This window comes from Zerene cesonia, chromosome 15, assembly GCF_012273895.1.
Source record: "Zerene cesonia ecotype Mississippi chromosome 15, Zerene_cesonia_1.1, whole genome shotgun sequence".
Taxonomy (NCBI): domain Eukaryota; kingdom Metazoa; phylum Arthropoda; class Insecta; order Lepidoptera; family Pieridae; genus Zerene; species Zerene cesonia.
The window spans coordinates 4606216-4624941 of NC_052116.1; the positions used below are offsets into that span (position 1 = coordinate 4606216).

An 18726-nucleotide genomic window follows, 5' to 3' on the forward strand; every position below is an offset into this window, starting at 1 on the left:
GTTATTTACAATGTTACACAATACAATATCATTTAGTAATAAAAATAAAATGCGCGTCTCAAAAATTTTTACTCACTTCTCGACACTCAGGCATGATAAATCCCGAATTTCTGCCTCAGAAAATGACTAATAAGTTTGCCACAGCTCATTAATCTTTGCGCCATTTTCAAACCATATTAATGAAAATTATAAAATTGAACTCAAGTCGTAGTAGCTCTTGTTCCTAAGTGGCAAAATTATTTTTGTTATCTTGCATTTATCTGCAAAATGTCCTTTTTTAGAAAGTTGATCTGGTAAAACTGCAAATTAATTAATCTTCAGAGTAACTGAGGTGAATTTACATTCAGTCAAGGCAATGCAAATATAAGAAGTGTTTAATTCAAGTAAAATATGTCTCGAAACATGCATCGAAATCAATTCATCGTTCGAGAAGCACAAATTGCGTCCATTAAAACAAATTGTTACACGTGTTTTTACTACGAGTCTGATCATTATCTACTATTTATAGTTCTTTATACATATAGATGATATGAATTCCATTAATTTAGCAATGGAATCAGTACTTGAAAAAAACTAACAATCTGGTCATGATGGCATAAAATATTGTGATGTGATTTAAATTATAAATGATCCCATTTTCCAGAATCTCACTAAAGTATACAAAGGTCGTAAAAAAGCAGTAGATAATTTAAACCTTAGGATGTATGAAAATGAAATAACAGTATTACTAGGTCATAACGGAGCTGGGAAAACCACAACTATATCAATGTTAACAGGTAACTATTGAATTTTAAATACGTATAGTAATATTTTCTTTATGTATTGCATTTGTATTTGTTGCCAAAATTCGGTTTCGGTCGCAGAACTAATTGAGTTGTTTTTTATTTTTGTTTCTTGTATGCATATTTCATTTGCTATATGAAATGAAAATAAATAAAATAGATTGACCAACAGTCACGTTTTTTTATATCATAAATTATTTTGGTCAGGTAATTATAAACACATTGACGTCTATTGAGTCATAATACACACTACATATGTATAAAGTGATTCATAAGATACATTTATGGCTGGTTCACAAAATATGAATATATACTGTTTATTTCCTATCTGTCATTTAAAATGACAATTAATATATGAAACAATAAACGTCGAAAATATTAGCAAATGGTGTAATCAGATATAATGTTTATTAATAAATTATTTTTCTTTCTCGAAAGTATTTTTCATACTCTACGCTTTATTCAACTACCGACCTTAAAGTCAAGATCTTAATCTATTAATATTTTATTGCACACAAAAAATCGGTCAAGTGCGAGTCGAAATAAGCTAAAGAGCAATATAAAAAAATGGTCACATTTTTTATTATTTTTATTTGTATTTAACAGAAACATCATCTCTTAAAATTTCAACCGTTTTCCTATCACAGATACAACAGACAGACAGACACAGACGGGCATTGATGTCTTTGTAATAGGTTACCGTTTTACTCTTTGGGTACGGATCTCTTAAAATCACTCACATTTTCGAGCATAAAGCCAAATGTTATTATTAATATTGGTAATATTGATATTACTAGTATTGGTAATTTGAATGCTTTCAAATACTTATAAAATTACAAGGTTTTATTTGAATATGTATATTTTCTTGTGTATTCACGTCTAACTAAGTAAAACATGAAACTATTCTAGGAATGGTCCCACCCACATCAGGATCTGCTACAATAAACGGGTATAATATAGTTACTGAAACGGAATCAGCCCGAAAGTCTCTGGGCCTTTGCCCCCAGCACAACGTCTTGTTCCCAGACCTTACGGTCGCAGAGCATATTATATTCTACTCGAGGTTAAAAGGCGTCCACAAGTCGAAGATAAATGATGAAGTCGAACATTTTGTTAAATTACTGGAACTGCAAGAAAAGGTTTAGTACATGCTGTTTATTGAGTTTTTTTTTTTGTTTTTTATTAATAATAATTAATCGTCATTTGCAAACAATACAATAAACTTATCACAGCATTCTATTCTTTTCATGTTTTTAGAACCTTGATCAAGGTCAAAATATGCAATGCAATTATATTTTAACAATTTTGTTTGTAGCGAGACGTTCAATCAATGCACTTATCGGGTGGTCAAAAAAGGAGGTTATCGGTCGGTGCTGCGATGTGCGGCTCATCTAGAGTAGTCTTATTAGATGAACCCACTTCGGGTCTAGATCCAGCTGCTAGACGATCCCTGTGGGACCTATTACAAAAGGAAAAGAAAGGTAACAAGAAGACGAAACAAATCGCAAGATACGATCCCTAATGTTTAAAATTTCTGGTTGGGCTTACAGGGTCTTAAAAGTAATCGAAATAGATCAAAAACTATCCAAGTCCAACGTGTTTTCTAAAATGCAGTGAGAAAAAACGTTCAAAGACATTGCTAAAATTGGCATTAGCTTTAATTTTTGACATTTAGAATGCGTTAACGCTATAAACTCGTATTTTATTTAAATTTACAACTTTTACTGCTAGGTCGCACTATGATCCTTACAACACATTTTATGGACGAAGCAGATATTCTCGGAGACCGTATAGCTATCATGTCTGGGGGTAAACTACAATGTGTAGGAACGCCTTATTTCCTAAAGAAGCATTATGGAATCGGATACAAACTTACTATAGTGAAGGAGGACAATTGTAACGTGGAAGAAGTTACGAAATTCTTTAAGACCTACGTACCTGATATTAGAGAGAATACAAATATAGGTTTGTACTTTGAAAATAAAAACAATGATATTTTTCAAAATCTAGATAGTGAGAAATAAATATGTATGATCGTTTCTATGATTTTATCAATACGTTTACCGCAAAATAATCGTTCCAATATCCTATAAAATAATAAATTGTGCAGGATCTGAATTAACATACATATTACCAAATGAACACGTCAGTAAATTTCCTAATATGTTGAAGAAATTCGAAGAGGAAAGAGCCGCGTTGAAAGTGTCAAGCTATGGACTTTCGGTTACTAGTCTAGAGGAAGTGTTTATGAAGTGAGTCCATTTTATTATTTTTTTTATTAATATAATGTCTATATGAAAAAATATATATTAATAGAGCATATTTTTTTAGAGCTGGAGCTGAGGACCATGACGAGTTGCCAGTTCAGAAAAATAATTATACGAACAACCATAATAATGTCGCCGTTGTGCCCGTTGAGAATCATCGTAACCACTTTGGTAATATTAATAATAATGACTGATATGTAACATTTCCCATTTCTTGTATTAAAAAAACATCCTCTTTTTAGCTGATAACGAGCCAATACCGAAAGTAAGAGGAATTAAATTACTCCGCAACCATATAAAAGCGATGTTCTTGAAGCTAGCCTACAGTTCCATGAGAAATAAATTATCAGCGTTCATACAGATTGTAACACCTATAATAAACATAACTATATCAGTCATAATAGCAAGATCGTGGAAATTCATGTCGCAACTTCCACCTCTGGAGCTGAGTTTGACCAGTGGCTTTAGAAATACGGAAACGTTGATGTCTCAAGTGGTAAATTTGACAGAAACCAGTCTAGAACGAAAAGCAATGATGGCGTATAAGGAATATTTCAAATCGTCTTTAGATCCTAATATGATTTTAAATGATATCGGTACTATGGACATGGGAAAGTTCTACTTAAAATTGGTATGAAATAAACTATGTACCTATTACTTAAACTTAAGACTTAAAATTTGTATTTGACGTGTTATAGAATTCTTACTACATTAACTAAATTTTAGTTAAGGTAAATAAATTTATGAAATCATTTATTCTGGGGCGGATAGTAGGGATTTTTGGTCTTTTTGGATAAGCATATTATTAGTAATTGTTTAAAGCAAGGTTTCAATGGATAAAATTTGAATGCAATTTACGTCTAACACTAATCAATAAAATTTTAACATTCAGTTGAATTGAAAACTCCCTTCGTTTTTGGCAACGTCGGACAAGTAGCAATTTAATATTATTAATAAACTATGACTGTTCATAAAAATAATAACATTGCAAAGAAACACAAGTTCTCATATATTTAAAATATTTTTATGAACTAAAGCTACGCCCGACTCGAAGGAACCAATTACACAATACAGCACCAAGAATTACCGTTTCAGAGTGCAACGAATCCCCCTCGCGTGCGATACGAGAACTTGATAGGCGCGACTTTCGCGCCTCATCGCATCACGGCCTGGTTCAGTAACTACGGGTACCACGACTCGGCGATATCCCTCGCGCTCGCTAACAATGCGATTATGTCCGCACTGTCGCCTGGAACTTCTTTGCGGGTCACTAACCATCCGCTGCCTTATTCTATTGAGAATCTGGTGAGTGTTTAAAGTAAATTGTTCGTTTTTTACTGCAAATTTGTACGGTTTCAATGTGGGAGTCGAGCACGCTTCGGCATGAATTAGGCCAACTTGCACCGGGGAAGTACCACACCCCCACAGAAGACCGGTGTGATATGGTAGCATGTTATTGTGTTTCGGTTATAGGTTCGTTTCCTTTTCACCACCCTTCCCATTCCATCCCTTCATTCCAGTCATCCTTACCCCTTACCGCTTTAAAGCGGGCAGCGCGGTGGTGATCGCTTACCATCAACTCAGTTACTCGCTAAGAAATAAAAAAATGCTTTTGACTTAATATCTACGTTTAGTTACTAATACGTGAATATGATAAAGAAAGGTCTCATTACCAGTGAGTGATTTAAATGAACTCCAGGATCTTAAAATAATTATCAAGATATGGTTAAATTACTTTGTTCTTTTCTTTCTGAATATTATAATTGGAAAATATTTATAATATTTGTTTTTAGGTACGAATCATGGCCACCGGGAGCAGCTTTGGATTTCAATTTGCGTTCAATATAGGGTTCTGTATGGCTTTCGTTACTGCGTTTTTGGTGCTGTTTGTCATTAAGGTAAACATATAAATTTGGAACTAGAATCTTTGATTTTATATCAGACAAGTATAAAAACTAGTTACAAAGAATTATGACATCGCCTTAGTATGACGAAAAAAATCTTAAGAACTCTTTATATGCAAACTACGGAATTTATTTTACACAAAGGCTTTTGTTTCCTTTTAAATGTATTTTGTTATATATGCAACAGGAACGTGTGAGCGGCGCCAAATTACTACAGCGAATATCTGGAGTGCGACCGGCTGTACTGTGGACTTGCTCTTTCATATGGGATTGGCTGTGGATGCTGTGTGTTTACCTCACTATAGTGTTTACACTGGCTTGCTTTCAAGAGACTACGCTTTCCACTCCTCAAGAATTGGGTAGGTAACTGATCTCATAGGGTTTATTTACACAGTTATTATATGTTGACTTATTTCTATTTATTTCCTGAATAATCCGTATCTACAACCAGGAAAAAGACAACGATATCCAATAATAATTTGGTATACTTTTAATTTGCCTCTTTCTGGTGATGTTCTTAAAAAATAACGTAGATGAATTGAGGTACTGAGTAGAAATTGTATATAGTTTATCTGATATTCATTTAACTATATTTTTGATTTTCCAGGCAGAGTTCTTCTTGTGCTAGTGATATTCTCTATACCGACAATACCATTGCATTATTTGGCTTCGTTCTACTTCGACGCATCTGCAACGGGCTTCTCAAAAATGTGTTTCTTGAACATTTTTAGTGGTGAGTTACAAGAATAATGTGAAATTTAGAAGAGATAGAGATTAATATTCATGTATTTGTTAAGTTCATAAATATTATTTGTATCCTTTTTAAATAACATAATTAATTATTGCTCTTTATCATTAGGTTGTATGCCATTTTTGATTACGGAGGTCTTGCGATTACCAGAAGTTGGGAGTCCATATTATGCCAGTATATTTGATTGGGTGTTTTCGCCGTTACCTATCTATTGTATGAGCAGAAGTTTCAGGTTAGCATATACTTATTTTACGTTGTTTTTCGCAAATGTGGTGCGAAGCCACTGTTAATACAACCTTAATGCGTCATGGTAACATGATGACGCATTAACATGTTACCTGATTTAAATCATGAATTGTTTTTTGAAACTTATATTAAAACTTAAACAACACCACTATCACAGTAAAATAAATATTGTATAAGCTAATTGATAAATGCCACCTACATCTTTTCTTAGCCCTATAGCTCCTTAGCCCTTAGTTAGATTATTGCTACCTACATCTTTTATTGACCTTATTATTGAGACTAAATGTGAGACTTACTATTCCATTAAAAACATAGTAATTGAATTGAATTCTCAGAGACATGAGCGTGTCATCGTTTTCGATGCTCGCGTGCGACGGCCTCTGCGAATACATGAACGTTGAGAACTGCACGCGGCACACCGTGTGCAAGAAGCTTAACATGTCCGTTTGTTGTAGTAAGTGAGTCTTGTATCATGCCTGTCTTATTTTATTTTCGTCTTTCTGTTTTATATCGTTAATTATATGAACAGTTTTAACTCCATAGATGACTAGAAATTGAAGACTGAATTTGAGACTTTTTAACTGATTTTAATCAACTGTTGAAATATCTAGAAATTTAAGACTTTAACGCAATTCAAATGCTATTTATTCATTATATTATTTCATCCTACGTTTCGAACACTTTACGGAGAGGAGACTGAGTCGTAGTCTGTAAAAAGTATTTCATTTATGAATATATAATACTTCCATATAATAAAAAAGAAGAAAATCCTTAAATATGAATGTGAATTGTGTAAAATTTTCAGTTGTATGTTATGTGACATGTTAACAAATTGAATAAATTTTCTATCGAGAGTTTTTCGGCAAAAAGTAGCAAAAATAATAATTGCTTACTTTCAAGTATCTGTCATGCACATGCCCTTAATTTGACATAATATGCTTGCTTGTTACTACTGTTGTTCAAATATTTAATTTGAGAACTGATTTATTTTTTATTTGGTTTTCAATAGTTGAGGATGATCCTTTCTTGAAATGGAGCGAGCCAGGCATCGGCAGGTATTTGTTCATGATGACACTTGTTGGCATCATCGCGTTTGCCGTTCTTCTTATAAAGGAGTATGAGGTTATCAACAAGGTGAGAATATTAAAAGAAAAAAAAGATGTCAGAATATGTATTAACTTTAACGGCGAAAATTAATTAATCTTTCACTTTCTATCACTACTTACTTGACGACTAATTATGGAATACATCGGTACTACGATATACATACATGCTATATTTTGTTCAAACATCATAAGCATTATGGACTATTTCACTACGTGTGTATTTGTGACATCGATTAAATGCTAGTCATAACACCCGTAACCGTACAAATAAGTAAATGAGAACCTGAAAAATAAATTAGTCATGCATTCAATTTATGGCCGTGTCAACCGTTGATCAGCTTTGATTTTTTATTATTTCTTATACAATACATCGTCGAAATACACAGTCTCTGAAAATTTCAACTGTCTAAATATCACGGTTCGTAGGAAGAGAAGAGAGAAGAAGAAACCTGGTGACGTATGAACGGACAGACAGACAGACAGGCAGCCTTATTAATAAAATCCCGTTTTATCGAAACTCTAAAAATAATATTCTAATATGTTAATGTTGTCCCAGGTGTTCTACTCCGAAACTCCACACAGACCAGTGCCAGTGAGTGCGGACGAGGACAGCGACGTGGCAGCCGAGAGACAGAACGTGCAGGCGCTCACGCGACCGGAGCTGTCGCAACATAGCCTCGTCTGTAAGAATCTCACCAAGTACTATAAGGACTTCCTCGCTGTTAATAGACTAACGTTTGGTAAGTGAATTAAAAAATGTATGTCTTTTTGGAATTTATTTAACTAATGTGTCTGTAAAATATATATTTAGACCTGTTTATTAAATAGATAAATAATGTTTCTAGAGTCCATTGTTTCAATCTAATTGTACTCTAGCGATACATGACTTGGAAATACAAGACAATCCACGGCTTCAAACGGCTATTAAAATAAAGTACTACATCATAAATATCATACACTAGAAAACGAAAGCTTATATTCAAATCAGCAAATATAGCTGATACAATTGACACATATAAAGTTAACATATACTATAAACTTAAACTAAATCTAACGTTCCAACTTTTATTGATACAAAATATCTCTTTTTTTTCAATTAATTTCTACAAACTGAAAATGTCATTACGGTCAATAAGTAGGATTATATTGTTTGAGCACAGCGGTGCGCAAGGGCGAATGCTTCGGGCTGCTGGGCATCAACGGCGCGGGCAAGACGAGCACGTTCCGCATGGCGACCGGCGACGCGCGCCTCAGCGCCGGCGACGTGTTCGTGCACGGCCTCTCCGTCAAGACGCACATACGCGACGTGCACGCGCACATGGGTACGTGCACAACTTGTGCTGCCGGGTGTACGGATTAAGAGCTATATGTCGCTGATACTATTGCAAGATGCACGTTAAATCATCTGTTCAAATGAAATTTTGAGATTTTGAAAACTTCATCATGAATATAATTCATAAGTTAAAAATGGGCATTCATGTTAATTTTTTGTTTAATGTCATTATTATCTTAGATGCAAAGTAGCGAAAAAGTACTATTCATAATATCACAAATAGTATTCATAAATCAATAAATGATTGATCTTCAATTTCCTTTTCTACTGATATCTAAAGTAATAATTTGGACAGAATTATGCTATATGGTCTTTTTTTCCTAAGGTTACTGTCCTCAATTCGACGCACTGCTCGACAATTTAACGGCACGCGAGACTCTAAAGATTTTCTGTCTCCTGCGGGGAATACCTGTCAGAATTGGTTCGGAGTGGGGTGTTCAGCTGGCTGAACAACTTGGATTCTTGAAACATTATGATAAAAAGGTAAATTAATATTATTTTTATGAATGAACTATCTTATCTAATAGATAAATTATTGTATTTATAGTCTTTGTATTGTTCCTCTAAATATTTATAATACTAAATATTTTGTAGGTATATGAATGCAGCGGTGGGACAAAAAGAAAAATAAGTACAGCTTTAGCTCTATTGGGAGACGCGCCACTAGTTTTTCTTGACGAGCCTACAACAGGTAATTAAATGATTTTAATAGTATGTCAATGTTCTGTTATATCAATAATAAATAAGCTATCTTTCGGCAGAGTTTAGAATACAATGAATAAACTGTATCAAAGAAAACGGATAACTGCCGTATTGTATAAAAACTTAAAAGTAAATGAGCTTTCACATATTTTGCTGGTGCGTATGAGTTTTAACGTGTGATATTAAGAGTTATTCTTGTGTGCCACACTGGATGCACTCCATAGAAAGTTCTTATGAAAAAACGTTCAGACCGCGCAATGTATGACTACAATTTGTATTAATACAATATTTGTACAAATATAAAGTATTAAAATGTAATTTAAAATGTTTCACTATCATCAATTTTAGACATACATCAAACAGTCGCGTAAAAATCAAATTTTTTCTCATCCGTCCGATCGATAAACGCATGTGATTAAATAATATATTTTTTATTTTCCTTTATTGTTAGGGTTGCCTAGTAGAGATCGCTACCTAGCGATAAGGCCGCCCTTTGCGAATTTAATTTAATTTTTTTTGTACGCTTGCTTATTTTTTTATTTTTTTACACAATAAAGAATTTTAATTTTCATTTATATATTCAATAGGAATGGACCCAGCATCGAAGCGTCGCGTGTGGCGATGCATCAGCGACGCAGTGCTGGCGGGCCGCAGCGTGGTGCTGACGTCGCACAGCATGGAGGAGTGCGAGGCGCTGTGCTCGCGGCTCACGGTCATGGTCAACGGCCGGCTGTACTGCTTGGGGCCGCTGCAGCATCTGAAGAATAAGTTCTCACAAGGTGTGTAGGGGAAGTGTTTGACGAATCGGTAGTGTCTAACTGCCTAGTTGTGTTCGATACAGCTTTAGTGTTTGTTAAGTAGTGGCACAGGTTTCTCGTTCTCGGAAGGTTTTTGTGACTTGAGTTTGTAGTTATTTGAAAAATACTAGCTGTGTCCCGCAGTTTCAACCGGTTTCGCTCTCATTGATCGTAGTATATAAGTATCGTATAATATATAGTTATACAGCATATAGCCCCTCGATAAAGACGAAAAAATACCATTATCAAGTTATCAAACAAAAAGTTTTTTTAAATTCCAGCTGGTAGTAACTAAGCTGAATAGTTCGTGCAAACAAAGCTTCAGTTGTTTAATAAAATTGCTGAAACTAAATAACTTCGTACTTGTTACATTTTAATTATGGTTGAAATCTAAGGTTGAAGTTACTTTTTCACTGTTTCAGGATACACACTTATAGTCAAATGCAAAGAAGGCCCAGAAAGGGATGAACAAGCGGCCACAATAAAAGAATACATCTTAGAAACATTCAAAGAGGCTAAACACATGTAAGTATTAATTCGCTTCAAACAGTGTATACATTAAATTCCTGAACCTAACTATAAAGAGAAATATCCATTGAACTATGTACTTGTTCGATCATTTACAACACCGTCTTACTCAATAAATTTAATAACCAATGCGCTGTTATCCTCATAACTAACTTAACTAACAAACAGAATATACAAGCTATTTTCCTTGCATTCCATTGCAAAATCCGCAAGTAAAAACCGATTAGTCATCCAATTTAAGAAGCTATGCTAAAACACCCATATTGAGATACCATTTTTATCACATTAATGGAATTTATTTCCTTTCAAATTCCAGAGAGACGTACCTAGGCATCAGTACGTTCTATATAAACGACTCGGAGCTGGTATGGTGGCAGATATTCGACGCAATGGAGTCAGCTCGAGCCCGTTTTCCAATGGAAGACTATTCAGTATCGCAAACAACGCTCGAACAGGTGTTTTTGAGATTCACACGCCTCCATGGGAATAAGGACGCGTAACTCTAGTACAATTTAGTTAATTTTACTCAGTGTATACTTTCTGAAGTAATAGGTATAGATATTGAATACCACAATAGGTACAATTGACCGAAAATAAATAAGATTTTGTTTAAAGAATAACCTCGATGTTCAAACAGTTGAGAAGTCTTTAGAATGTATGGAATATGGATGTTTATCTATTTGATTGTATTTTAGCGCGCGAATTAATACTTGATTGCAATTCGTTAATAAGCTTCATCAACATATTTTTTTTCTCTCTATAGTGAATAGTTCTATCGCGTATAAAAACCAGTGATGTGTTAAAAATGTTTTTTTGTTATACTAAAAAGTTCTAAAATTCTGACCCACCGAAGCGCGTGAAAGTGACTGCTTCAGTATGGGACTTAATAGCGTTTGATTGTTCAGACGTTGTTGTCTCACAACAACACTAGTACAATTATATTTTTTTGTCACTAGTTTTTTTGATAATAACGCAAATTATTTATTTATAACCTCGTATTTTTGCAAAATGCCCGTTCGTTTTTTACAGGAAATCTGATCAGTTTCAAAAACTGATGTATTTATTTACCTATAATTGAGATCACAATAAGTGACGTTTCATAATTGCGCTAGCAGCAAAAATGAGTATATTAATTTATTATGTATGTGCTTTTTCTACCTTGCATAACAGACTGTCTTAACGAATTCATATTTCATAGGTTTTAAGAAATATGCACTTACATGTTTTAATACGAGTATTATACACAACATATACCTACTTAATATAATTTACGAAATTGCCTATGAATGTACTTACATGTTTTCACCCCTATTTTATGTTGATATCTTATTGCGATATTTAATCCGGTTCCGGTTAGTCATATTATTCAACAATTTTTTGTACCCAGTGGTGTAATTATTCAATGAGACAACTCGAACAGATTAATTTAAGGTGATTTTTTAGTTACTAAATATTAACCGTACTTAATAAATATAATAGTATTAGCAGGTCGTTTGTGTCTATCCTATAGATATATATCTCGTAAGCTTGTGTATGTATTATATAAATAATATCACGTACAAACTTTCTTATTTACTCTGTCTAGAGCTTATCGGTTTTTATAGAAATGAAACAAGACCGTAAATCGTAATCAAACCATACGGCCTGCTATACTTATCTAGGTATTAGTAAATTTTGCAGTATTTTATATACGTGTTGTATGTTTAGGTATGTATTCGGATAAATGTTTAAGAAAATTTTCACTGTGTCGTATAATATGTATTTATAAAAACTATTTATACAGATTATCAATACTTAACATGATTAATATAGAACATATTATACTCCTGTAATAGAAATATACCAATGCTGTATTATAATGAGTTACAAAAAGGGTACTTCATAACTGCCATCCAATGTAGATTGTTTATTTTCAGTGGCACCTAACTAATTTTATCTAGTTTCTATTTGACCTGAATTAAAAAAATGAAATCTTCGTTCTAAGAAAGTTCTAAGTAATGAGAATTTTTAATGCAATCACGAGTCAGTACTTACAGTTCTCAAACCACAAAAACTTTTAGATAAAGTATTTTAGCGAAATGCCGGATATATTTTTTTATTTGAGCTTTTAAAAACTGAATGTAAATATATATTTTAATTAATTTTACAAATACTCGACTAAAGAATTTTTTCGAACCGTATACCTAGTTCAGAGATGGTTTACCAACTATCTAAGGCTGAAAGTGTTGTGAAACAACATTACTAAATTAAGTCGCACGAAAGCATATTCCCTTTACATGACATACACTCTTATCCCGAGACTGTTGTATTGAACTCGCATTTTTTCTTTTTACCATACAAATAAGTTAAAATAAACACGTAGGCTTAATACGTAAATGCACTAAATCACGTTTAATTATAATTAATTACATTTGTGTTTTATAACACAGTTTGTGTTAAAACAATCATGATGTATGCTCTAGCTTTGCTAGTTCTTTAAGTAGTTTTGTAATTAATTGCAGTATTTAATACTTATTTTATGTGGTGCTTGAAAACTTTATTGTTTAAATGTAAACGATCAATTATTAAGATTAGCAGTTCTTTACTTAAGAATAGCATGATGGGCGGAGGTATTTATTTAGGTTAAAATCGAAAACGTATGAATGAAAAACTTATGTCGTTATTCAATTTCAATTATAATATTTATATTTCAAGTAAAGTAAGGATAATAAAAAAATGTTACCTGATTAAAAATCAATTTGGTTCATCGTAAAAGCGTCATGCCTAATGTATAATTGCATGATGCTAGCTATTATTACCCATATTATACAATTTACTTTAGTTCATAATTTAATAATTGCCATTTATGAAATGATATATAAATTATAGGATAAAAAGTACAATTTATTTATTTGCCGAGGATGAGGTTCAACAAAAAAAAAATGTTTTGTGATATATTATTGTGATTCAATGTTTAACACCAAAACTTGTACATTTTATTATTTATTTATTCCTAAGGACTGTTCCTGTCCTTTGCTAATGTCTCGAAGCTACATCATAATTCAAAACATATGCGGGCTGTGTTCACTGTTCATTTCTTACATATAATAGCTACTTTTTGTTCTTGCCGTTTAATTATTGGATATGGTCAAATATGCAATGGTTTGTCGTCATAATTGAGTAATATTCTACTTTTAAATTATTACATACAATATTTATGGATGTTTATAGAATGTACTCGAAGGATTTTTTTCAACGTTTATACAGATGTATAGAAATTAAAAAGTTGTTTTTATTAATTTACTTTGCTTTATGTTAAAACACTTAATTATATTACAAATAATTTTCAACTATCTTGTAAGAAAAGTGTTCGTTTGCATTGAATGTAGGTTTATGGATTTTTGAAATAAAAGCTTTCGGAATATTTTGCTTTTAATTATACATAAGTTTAAATACCAGGTACAGTTTACATTAATATCATCTTTTCTACGTTTGGTCATGTGACATTATAAATTATAAATGTTAGTAAGGGGCTGGTGGGCCGAAACCAGCACCGCCCATAAACATTTGCAGAGGCTATATGCCTGTGCAAATGAATTGCAAACTTTAGTGAATAAGGGATAAGAAAAGGATTGATGGAGGGAATAAAGGATATGGGCCTCCGGCACCCCCGTTCACCAATCGAAACACCGTTGCATGTTAGTATTTCACTCCGATCTGTTGTGGGGGTGTGGTATCTCCCGCGGTGCGGGATGGCCCAATTACTGTCGAGCATGCTCGACTCGCAGAAAAAATTGTCTGTCACTCTCAAAAAACATCATTGTTCATAAATGGAGGCCCGTTTCATTGTCCACGCCCTTCCCAGTTCCTTTTTCCAGTCGTCAGTCCTTTCCTTATCCCTTACTTTCATATACCTAAAAGTTCAGCGCATTCGCAAAGGCGGTGGTAATCACTTACCATCAGGCAAATCGCGAACCACCAGCTCAGTTTCCCGCTGTGACATTAAAATAAACTATTGCATAATTGCATATTGCAAAGGGATAAAAAACGTAAAACACATTCTAATTTTAATAAAAGTATATTTTACAATAATAGTAAATGTACATTAAAATTATCTACAAAATATACCTAAATAAAAAAACATTGTAAAGACAACGTGTATGAAATAGTGCGTTAACTTAACTATGTAGTAACGTAAATATCCTTAATACCTTCGTCAACATAACATGTCGTATGTAACGTTGGAAAACCTACCTATGCCTACTTGAGAGGCGCGTCTTATTTTGTTTAGATAGCAGTATTACAATTTGTGACTTTATTACAAGGTATGCGATGGTAGTAAGCGTGCATTGTAATAAGATTAAATTTAAAACTGTTTTGTGTAATGTTATGTATAATGTGTACATGAATAAAGTATGATGTCAGGCGCCTATAATTATTATTGATTTTGTAAGTGACCCGATGGAAAATTTGTACTACTGATCGAAAGTAAATACACATTATCCCATATCTAATTTATACTTATTGATAAAAAATATTAGTGACAAAATCTATTTGTCATGTGGGTGCCGGTCATGGATTTAATTCATTTTTTTGCGTACATTTGTACACAAAGGTCACTGGCATATTTAAGATAACTCAAAATACGTTTTACATAACCTTCTTAATAAGGTTGAAATAAGTTGTGGCACAGATAGAAACGCCCACCTAAATACAAGAAATTAAATTCCATTTAAAAAACTGTACTGAGACCATAAACTCAGATGGCAGGAAATGTAAAGGGTCCGTAAATCACAAAGAGGTTTGTTCTGGAGTGTCTTCCTGTGTGTATTTTGTGAACTGCAGGAAAATTTGTTCCAGTGAAGTTTGCAGAATACTATAATCTTCGATTGGCAACTCGCGCTTGGCACGCTCCATGATGCCGAACATTCTAGACCACGAAACTGTCCGGTCAGGTAGGTAATATGTTATGAGGCCCTGGTACTCCTCCCTTGAATAAGATGCAACAAATAAGCGAATAAAATATAAAAATATTCTTATAATATGGAAAAATCTAATATTTAAAGAGTTGTATACGTATCTGTTTTGTTAAAAGATGGCTGCATAAAATGTTCATATAAGAGTTATTTTCTTTAGCGGCGACGTTCTTGTGATAGGCACACTCCATTAATATTTTGTTTTATAATCTAAGGATATATATAATATCATATTGTTATTTGTTTCCAGTACTCACATTAATCTCGGACTGTTGAAGTTGTTACTAACGTAGCCTTTAATGAGTTCAATGCTATTGACTACGGGCGTGTTGACTTGATTATTGTCAAGTGCTTTTACTTTTATTGTCAAAGTAAATCCTGAAAATATATAAAATGACTTTAGAACAACAAAAGAAACTATTTATAAGCATTGAATAACAAACAAAATGTCGCTTATACTTTAAACATAATATTGGTCAGTTGTTATTATTTGAAAATGCCAAATCATAATCTGTAAATCAGAAAAACAGAAAAGAGAAACTGACTATTGATTTGGTTTCTATGTATAATGCTTACTCTTTAAAAATATTTAATTTGGTTTGTGTAGTGCTTCACCATATGTGTGTTCATTAGTTCAAATATGTTTACAATCCAATATATAATACCTTGAGAGAATTTATTCTTTAAGTATTGCGGTGAGCCGAGACACTGGAAGCGTCCGCGGACCATAACCGTGAGCCGTGAGCACAGCGCCTCGCACTCCTCCATGCTGTGCGAGGTCAGCACGAACGAAGTGTTCGCGCGTCTGCAATTGCACAATATGTATATAGCATAAAATGCTTAATAGCATAAAGCAAGTCGCTTCCTGCGCCTGTCCCTATATATGAATGTATTAAATCTTTAAAACTACACAACGAATTTTGACGGTCTTTTTTTTAATGTGTTTTAAATTATGTGTGTATTAAACTACTCCGAATTTAATACAGTAGTGGAAGTACAATATATACTAAAGCTAGTATATATTGTAGTTTAGCAACAAAATATCACCGGTTTAAGTATTGGGGAAATTTTTAAATTAGTTCGGCCCAGCAGTTCCAAAAAAAGAAACCTTATTTTGTGTCAATTATTGCATCTTCGTTTACCAGCAGTCGACTCGTGGTCAAGCGCTTCGCAATTACCCAGTATAGTATAGTATAGTAACTCGTATAGGGAAGTCACCTGGCGGAGCGCAGCGCGCGCCACACCTGGCGCTTGGCGGCGGGGTCCACACCCGTGGTGGGCTCGTCCACGAACACGAGCCGCGCGCCGCCCAGTAGCGACAGCGCCGTACTCAGCTTGCGCTTGTTGCCGCCAGAGTACTGATCCACCTATAACAATAACCATTCAATATTTGTTACTAACTGTTCAATTTGAATAAATTTCTACGTGGTGCTTCTAAAATGAGAGACGCCTAATGATCGATTTTATACTTATATGTGTAGCTTCTCAAATATTTGTAAATTGACTTTAATACTGTTGAAATCACAAGAATAACAAAAAACGGTAAACTATTTTCATCTAACAGTAACAGTAGTAGAATAAGTTTTCAACGACGTTTTGATCTCTAAAAATACTCTCAATCATTATCCTACTTAGACTAAACATACTTTAAAAAAATCCCTAACGATAAGTACAATAAAAAAACTACTTACGCGTTTATCGAGATGTTTGGTGAATCCAAGAGCGTGCGCCAACATAAGCGCACGCGCAGTGCAGTGCGGCTCGCGGATGCCGCGCAACGTGGAGAACAAGCGCAGCGTCTCGCGGCCCGTCAGCTCGCTGTACACTGCGTCGAATTGCGGGCAATAGCCTGGAAGCAAATAATACTTGTCAATTAAAATTATTCATTAGGATATCGTTCGCATATTGTCCACAATTAATTTTTACTCTTATATGTATTATTTACATAGTAATAAATGTGTATTTTTTTCCTATTAACTTCGGTTTTTATTCTATTTACCATAATTATAACACTTTATTCGACCACACCAAAATATACGTCTTGGAAGGTAGGTTCTAAATGTGTTTTGGATAAAAAAATATTGTTTTTGGTACATCTTTATTATTTTACTTAGTATTACAGATACATACATTAAAACAATAATATACTTACCAATATGTTCATAAACCTTTCCTAGATCAGTTTTAACAGAATAGCCGCAAACGTAAGCATCACCACTTGAGACCGATTCGTCTCCCATCAACATTTTGAAGGTGCTAGTCTTGCCAGCTCCGTTCACACCAAGCAGACCAAAACATTCCCCTTCACCAACAGCTAAAAATAAAAAATAATTATTAAAAAAAGTACATTAGGTATATTCTTAAACTAACCTCTATAAGATCACTTTCGCATTTCTTTTAAAAATCACGGAAATCTACAATTATAAAATATGACTCACTGAAAGAGAGCTGGTCAACCGCAAGGTTTTTCTTATAGTACTTGGAGAGGCCTCTCGCTAGCAGCCTGTGTTTATCGGGCGAGGTGCGTTGTGCGTGTTCTACCTCACTCGCGACGTCTGGGTCTAGCTCCTGGGGGTCGAACGCTGGAGGGTGCTTACTCCATGTGAAAACCTGGATACAATATCAGTTGTTATATCGTCATGACTGATGTTGTACACTTTTACAGTATTTTAGTAATGATTTCTCTGTTATAAGTTACTAGCTGCGCCCCGCGCTTTTTTTTATGTCTTCTCGGTTGGTTCTCGGTTCCATATTGCGTAGGAATACTGGGATAAAAAGTTGCCTATATATTATTCCAGTTGTCCAGCTGTCTACGTACCAAACAAATTTCATTTCAATCGGTTCAGTAGTTTTTGTGTGAAAGAGCAACAAACACACACACACACACATCCTTACAAACTTTCGCATTTACAATATTAGTAGGATTTATAATTTTATTAGGATAGGATTAGATGACCCACGTCATCGGCTCTTAAATAGATATTTTTCTGCCTTTGCGGCATTTATCGTTGCTGCACAACTCATGTTAAATAGTAGTTTAACATATAGAATTTTTATGGTAGTAGCGTAGCTATTCTCGATAGTTGGACTCTCGAACACAATTTTTTTTTTCAATCGATCCAGTACCTACTGAGAATACCGTGTTTAATAAACCAAAAAAACTCTTTAGCTTTACAGTTTTAGTAGGTTCCTATAGTTAACATACAAGAAAAGAAAAACGTAAATAATGCAAGCCCTCATCAGAATTATTTCTTGGTTAATTTTTATACATATTACCTATATTGTATGTGTATATATTGCAATAATACGACATATTGTCCAAAAATAAGCATAAAGAAAATATAGATACCTAATT

At 33.7% G+C, this 18726-nt stretch overlaps 2 protein-coding genes across 4 annotated transcripts in view; one reads left to right on the forward strand and one right to left on the reverse strand.

Annotated features, from left to right (window-relative positions):
• The window catches only part of LOC119832241 (ATP-binding cassette sub-family A member 3-like), a 38288-nt gene extending 24469 nt beyond the window's left edge, over positions 1 to 13819 (forward strand). For 2 of the 3 annotated variants that reach the window (XM_038355900.1, XM_038355901.1), the window contains exons 10-30: positions 644 to 776; positions 1692 to 1921; positions 2098 to 2263; positions 2514 to 2747; positions 2893 to 3034; positions 3114 to 3220; positions 3292 to 3680; positions 4145 to 4354; positions 4843 to 4947; positions 5141 to 5312; positions 5561 to 5686; positions 5813 to 5936; positions 6286 to 6404; positions 6960 to 7084; positions 7613 to 7796; positions 8217 to 8378; positions 8715 to 8872; positions 8984 to 9080; positions 9679 to 9870; positions 10311 to 10413; positions 10733 to 13819. In XM_038355900.1, the coding sequence (XP_038211828.1) occupies positions 644 to 776; positions 1692 to 1921; positions 2098 to 2263; positions 2514 to 2747; positions 2893 to 3034; positions 3114 to 3220; positions 3292 to 3680; positions 4145 to 4354; positions 4843 to 4947; positions 5141 to 5312; positions 5561 to 5686; positions 5813 to 5936; positions 6286 to 6404; positions 6960 to 7084; positions 7613 to 7796; positions 8217 to 8378; positions 8715 to 8872; positions 8984 to 9080; positions 9679 to 9870; positions 10311 to 10413; positions 10733 to 10916 (3462 nt within the window). In that variant the 3' untranslated portion in view covers positions 10917 to 13819. The remainder of the gene's footprint in view (positions 1 to 643; positions 777 to 1691; positions 1922 to 2097; positions 2264 to 2513; positions 2748 to 2892; positions 3035 to 3113; positions 3221 to 3291; positions 3681 to 4144; positions 4355 to 4842; positions 4948 to 5140; positions 5313 to 5560; positions 5687 to 5812; positions 5937 to 6285; positions 6405 to 6959; positions 7085 to 7612; positions 7797 to 8216; positions 8379 to 8714; positions 8873 to 8983; positions 9081 to 9678; positions 9871 to 10310; positions 10414 to 10732) is intronic. The other variant, XM_038355899.1, reaches the window with a different exon arrangement.
• Positions 13820 to 14548: 729 nt separating this feature from the next.
• The window catches only part of LOC119832650 (ATP-binding cassette sub-family A member 3-like), an 18336-nt gene continuing 14158 nt past the window's right edge, over positions 14549 to 18726 (reverse strand). Inside the window, exons 26-32 of the mRNA XM_038356346.1 lie at positions 17810 to 17981; positions 17524 to 17685; positions 17063 to 17220; positions 16590 to 16738; positions 16037 to 16176; positions 15629 to 15749; positions 14549 to 15385 (exon numbers count right to left, since the gene is read on the reverse strand). Coding sequence (XP_038212274.1) covers positions 15187 to 15385; positions 15629 to 15749; positions 16037 to 16176; positions 16590 to 16738; positions 17063 to 17220; positions 17524 to 17685; positions 17810 to 17981 — 1101 coding nt within the window. The 3' untranslated portion in view covers positions 14549 to 15186. The remainder of the gene's footprint in view (positions 15386 to 15628; positions 15750 to 16036; positions 16177 to 16589; positions 16739 to 17062; positions 17221 to 17523; positions 17686 to 17809; positions 17982 to 18726) is intronic.